This window comes from Arachis duranensis, chromosome 10, assembly GCF_000817695.3.
Source record: "Arachis duranensis cultivar V14167 chromosome 10, aradu.V14167.gnm2.J7QH, whole genome shotgun sequence".
Classification (NCBI taxonomy): Eukaryota; Viridiplantae; Streptophyta; class Magnoliopsida; order Fabales; family Fabaceae; genus Arachis; species Arachis duranensis.
Genome location: NC_029781.3, coordinates 99,328,085 through 99,332,931, shown reverse-complemented (window position 1 = coordinate 99,332,931; position 4,847 = coordinate 99,328,085). Strand labels below are relative to the sequence as shown.

General features: G+C 26.8%; 1 protein-coding gene across 1 annotated transcript; it reads left to right on the top strand.

The window, feature by feature from the left end:
* The first annotated feature begins 1,532 nt into the window (after positions 1-1,532).
* On the top strand, positions 1,533-4,516 carry LOC107471243 (UDP-glycosyltransferase 83A1). Its single transcript, XM_016090695.3, has 2 exons — positions 1,533-2,070; positions 3,582-4,516. Exons 1-2 carry the CDS (start codon positions 1,587-1,589, stop codon positions 4,478-4,480), a joined length of 1,383 nt encoding a protein of 460 aa, XP_015946181.1. The 5' UTR covers positions 1,533-1,586; the 3' UTR covers positions 4,481-4,516.
* The last annotated feature ends 331 nt before the right edge of the window (positions 4,517-4,847 follow it).

Here is a 4,847-nt window from a genome sequence, read left to right as displayed (position 1 = left end):
ATTTTTAAAAAATAAATTTAATTTAAAAAATTTTTAAAAACTAATTTAAAAAATAAATAATTTTTTAGAGATTAATTTCACCATCTACTCTTAATTTGACGGATGAGTAATCACACTAGTGTAAGCTTACTTCCTTGATATTCGAAGTGTTTCAAAATCAGAGTTTGAACCTATATTTCTGATACAAAAACAGTGGCAGTGACTTAGTTAATGAATATAAAATTTTGGTGAATATGTCTCTATAAAAGATAATTAGAAACTTATTTATCTTTTATTTTATATTTAGAGATGAAAATTTTTATATCTATTTGAGTAGTAACCCTTTGTTATTGTTTTTTTTATTTTAAATAATTATTTATTTATTATCATTACGCACATATATTACCAAAATAATTAAAAATATAGATAAATCTAAGTGATGAGTGCCTAAAATTATTCATACTCTTTACACTCCAAAATAATACTTCAGTTATAATTTTTCATATAAATTATGAAAATGACTTAAAAAATCTTTTCTTTATTAAATATATAATAACTATTCATGTCTCTTTCTATTAATTTAAGTTTTAAAAAAAATAATTTTATGACGTGTTAGCGATTTTTATAACAAAAAATTATAAAATTCGATTCTTATTATCCTTTAAAAGAAAAAAAATAGCATAAACAAATAAAAGAAAACAAAAATTTTATATAAAAAAATTCAAACAGACTAAAAGAAATCTCTTATTTAAAAAAATAGATTAAAAATATTACAATTATATACTTCATTATTCTATAGACTTAAATTTTTTGAAAAGAAAAGTATAAGGTACATATTTTCTGCCAACTTATTGTCAACAATAATTAATTATTATATTTAAAAAAAAGTATAGGATATTAATATACTATCTGCTAACTTATTGTCAATAATAATTAGTTATTATATTTTAAATACATGTATAAGGAGGCACATCCAGGAAATACATATATAAAGACACTTCTGTTAGACACAAACATAAAAAAGACATTTTTATTAGACACATCTACAAAGACACTTCTATTAAACACAGTCATAAACAAGAATTGGCAAAAGTTGACAAAAATGTTGTTGGTAACGTAGCGAAATTGATATTTTAAATACATATATAAAGAGATACATCAAAAAAATAAATCTATAAAGACATGTCTATTAAACACAGTTATAAAAAAGACATTTTTATTAAACACATCCACAAACACACTTCTATTAAACACACAGTTATAAATAAGAGTTAGTAGATGTTGACATTTTTATTAAACACATCCACAAAGACACTTTTATTAAATACAGTTATAAATAAGAGATAGTAGAAGATTGTGTTATTATTAATTTATCATGGCTATCTTAGCTTTTTCCATATAGACAATTATTTGTCAAAAATAAATTATCATATGTACTTGATACCAATTTAGTGTGTTTCTAAAATATCTGCCAAAAAAAAAGTCAAAAATAAACACGAAACTAAAGTCTGTATACAAATTAAATACATTGCTCCATCTATAAATACTTAGAGCTTCAAGTTCATTAGAGCAGAGAAATTAAAGAAAGAAAGCCACACATAATCATCATGATTAAGACTCCAACAGTACTAGTTATTCCATATCCAGCTCAGGGGCATGTAAACCCCATGATGAGCTTTTCACATAAGCTGGTTGATCATGGATGCAATATCATCTTTGTCAACTCAGACTTCAACCATAAGAGAGTCGTCAGATCCATGGACAACAACAATGGATCATCTTCACCAATCAAATTGGTGTCAATCCCAGATGGGTTGGGACCTGAACATGACAGAGTCAATTTAGGAGAGTTATCTGTTTCTATATTGAGCACCATGCCTTCAAAGCTTGAGAAGCTGATAGAAGATCTTCAATTGAATGAGGGCATTAAAGTAACTTGCGTTGTTGCTGATGTGTTCATGGGTTGGGCTTTGCAAGTTGCAAAGAAAGTGGGAATCAAAGGAGCTTACTTTTGGCCTGCGTCAGCATCAGTGTTTGTGTTGCAGTATAACGTCCCCAAGCTTATTGCTGATGGCATCCTAGATACTGATGGTAATTTATTAATATTACATTTCACTAACTTCATTTGTTTACTTTGAGTTAATACTCAAATCCTCCCTCCTGGCGTCTTAAACTCATTTTCAAAATTTTAATTTATTTAATTTGATCTTTTAAGTTTGTATTTGTGATTTACCTTAGTTCCTTATTTTGGTCACAGAACATTAAGGATATACTAAGATAAATTGACAGCTATATTGTTAGATTTCATAATAACTATTTGATATGATAAATAAATTTTTTTTTCATAATTTATTCTTTAAAGAGTCTTTAAAACCTTAAATAAAGTTAGAATTAGGATTTCACATAGTTAAGAAGTCTAGTGGGACAGTCCTTAGTCCATCATCTCCACATGTTATTAATGATTCTTTGGGAGGAATATATATTGGCGAGTGTAATTTTAGAGACCAATATATAAGTATTAGTTCAATTGATTTTAATTTACTTATCTGCTTAAACAATCGCTAAGAATTTAAATTTCTTATTATACATACAACAATTTCTTTAAATGGAGCTTCTATCCCTCACAAATTAGTATTTAAGATTTTGAGTTGACGAAATTTTATTTTTTATTTTTGTTTTTATTATTTCTATTTTCAAAATTTTATAAATAAAAAAAATAAAAATAATAAAATTATCTTTTTTTATTTTTACTTTTTCTTTTATCTTTTTTTTTCACAAAATTTTAAAAATATAAAATATAAAAAATAAAAACACAAATAAAACGCACTTCTAGTTTCCAAACTAATTCTTTTAAGTTTTTAAAAACTAAATCAATTATTATTAAATCAGTAAAACTAAAAAGTCAAATTTTCAAATATTCTATTGGAAAATAACAAAAATATATGATTTTTTTATATACTTTCTTTTGAAAAAAATATTTTTTTTATTTTTAAATGACGAATAAATTTTTGATTTTTTAACTCAAAAAATAAATAAGTCTTTGATTAATTAAAAATATAAAAATATCTCTCATTTTATAAAATATAAGACATCTAAATTCTTTTAAAAATTTTATTTATTTTCATATATTTTAAACAAAAAACTTAAAATATCTCGCATTTTAAAAGGCAAAGAACATTTTATAGTTTTTGACTAAGTTTATCAATTTTTAACTTGTTTGAGAGTAATTAATTTTTGGCCAACACACCTAGAGACCAAATAAGTAAACTGAATCTCTGCTAAACTTGTTCAAGAAGGTAATCCGTTTGATTCTCAGAACATCGTCTAATTCTTTATGTACTTCGAGATTTGGCACATTGCATATAATTATAATTATATTAAGCATATATAAAAAATTAACTATCAAACTAGTCATCTATATAAAATATATGTTAAAATATAAAATATATATTTAAAATAAATTAAACATTACATCTATTTATTCATATAACATTTTTGTTGCTAATTTGTGTGTTGCAGAGATGATATTTTTTATTGCCGGTATATCAAACACATTATATTTTCTTCTTTTTATTATTTATTATATTTTTTAACCATTGCAGGGTCACCAACATCAACAACAAAGACCTTTTGGTTATCCTCTTGTATTCCAGCAATGGACATCAAAGTCATATGGTGGTTAAATTTGTTTGACCCTTTAGTTCAAAAGAGATTTTTTAAGTATGTGGTGGAGTGCCTCCGAGATTCAGATAATGTAACTGACTGGTGGTTGTGCAATAGTACATATGAACTTGAACCACAAGCATTTTCTTGTGTGCCAAATTTATTGCCAGTAGGCCCATTATCCAGAACCTATGATGATAATAATAAAAGTGTAGCTCCAAGATCCTTGGGACAATTCTGGGAAGAAGATTTGTCTTGTATGAATTGGCTTGATCAACAACAAAACAATTCTGTTGTGTATGTAGCATTTGGTAGTATTGCTCTTTTCGACCAAAAACAATTTACTGAGCTAGCTCTTGGGCTCGAGCTGACGAACAGACCCTTTCTTTGGGTTGTTCGTCAAGATCCCAATTGCGAGAATAAAATGTCTCTTCCAGACGAATTTAAGGGGAATCGAGGTAAAATAATTGGATGGGCTCCTCAACAGAAGGTTCTAAGCCACCCTGCCATAGCTTGTTTTGTAAGTCATTGTGGTTGGAATTCAATTCTGGAAGGTTTGACTAATGGAGTTCGCTTCTTGTGTTGGCCCTATTTTGCTGACCAATTTTTCAATCAAAGATACATTTGTGATGTATTAAAGGTTGGATTGGGATTTGATTTGGATGAAAATGGATTAATCTCACGTGGTGAGATTAAAGCCAAAGTGGATCAACTGCTTGGTGATGAGAACACAACACCAAGGTCTCATAAGCTCATGGAGAAGTTAAAGCATAACATTGGAGAAAGAGGTGCTTCTTCAAGGAACTTAAACAGGTTTCTTACTTGGTTGAAACATTGAATTGCTTACTTATGAACAAATAAGAATTAGGGTGAATTATGTCACGTTTTTAAAGATTGGTGAATTTAAATATTGGTGTATCGAGTGATATATTTGTGTATGTGTAATTCTACTTATATTAATCGAATAAGCAAGTTTAAGTTTATGAAAAATTTTACAATATACTTATACTAAGTAATTAGACATATATTTTATTATTCTGCTAATAATTCATGTTTTTCATGTTCTTGCATTGAGACCCACTCAATCTCTTAGGTTCATCTTATTGCCTTATTTAGGGCTACAACAACCAAAATATATTGTTAGGCTTGGATTAAGTTTTTTCAGGAAAAAAAAAATTGGTAAAGTGAGAATTTAATCATCTTTA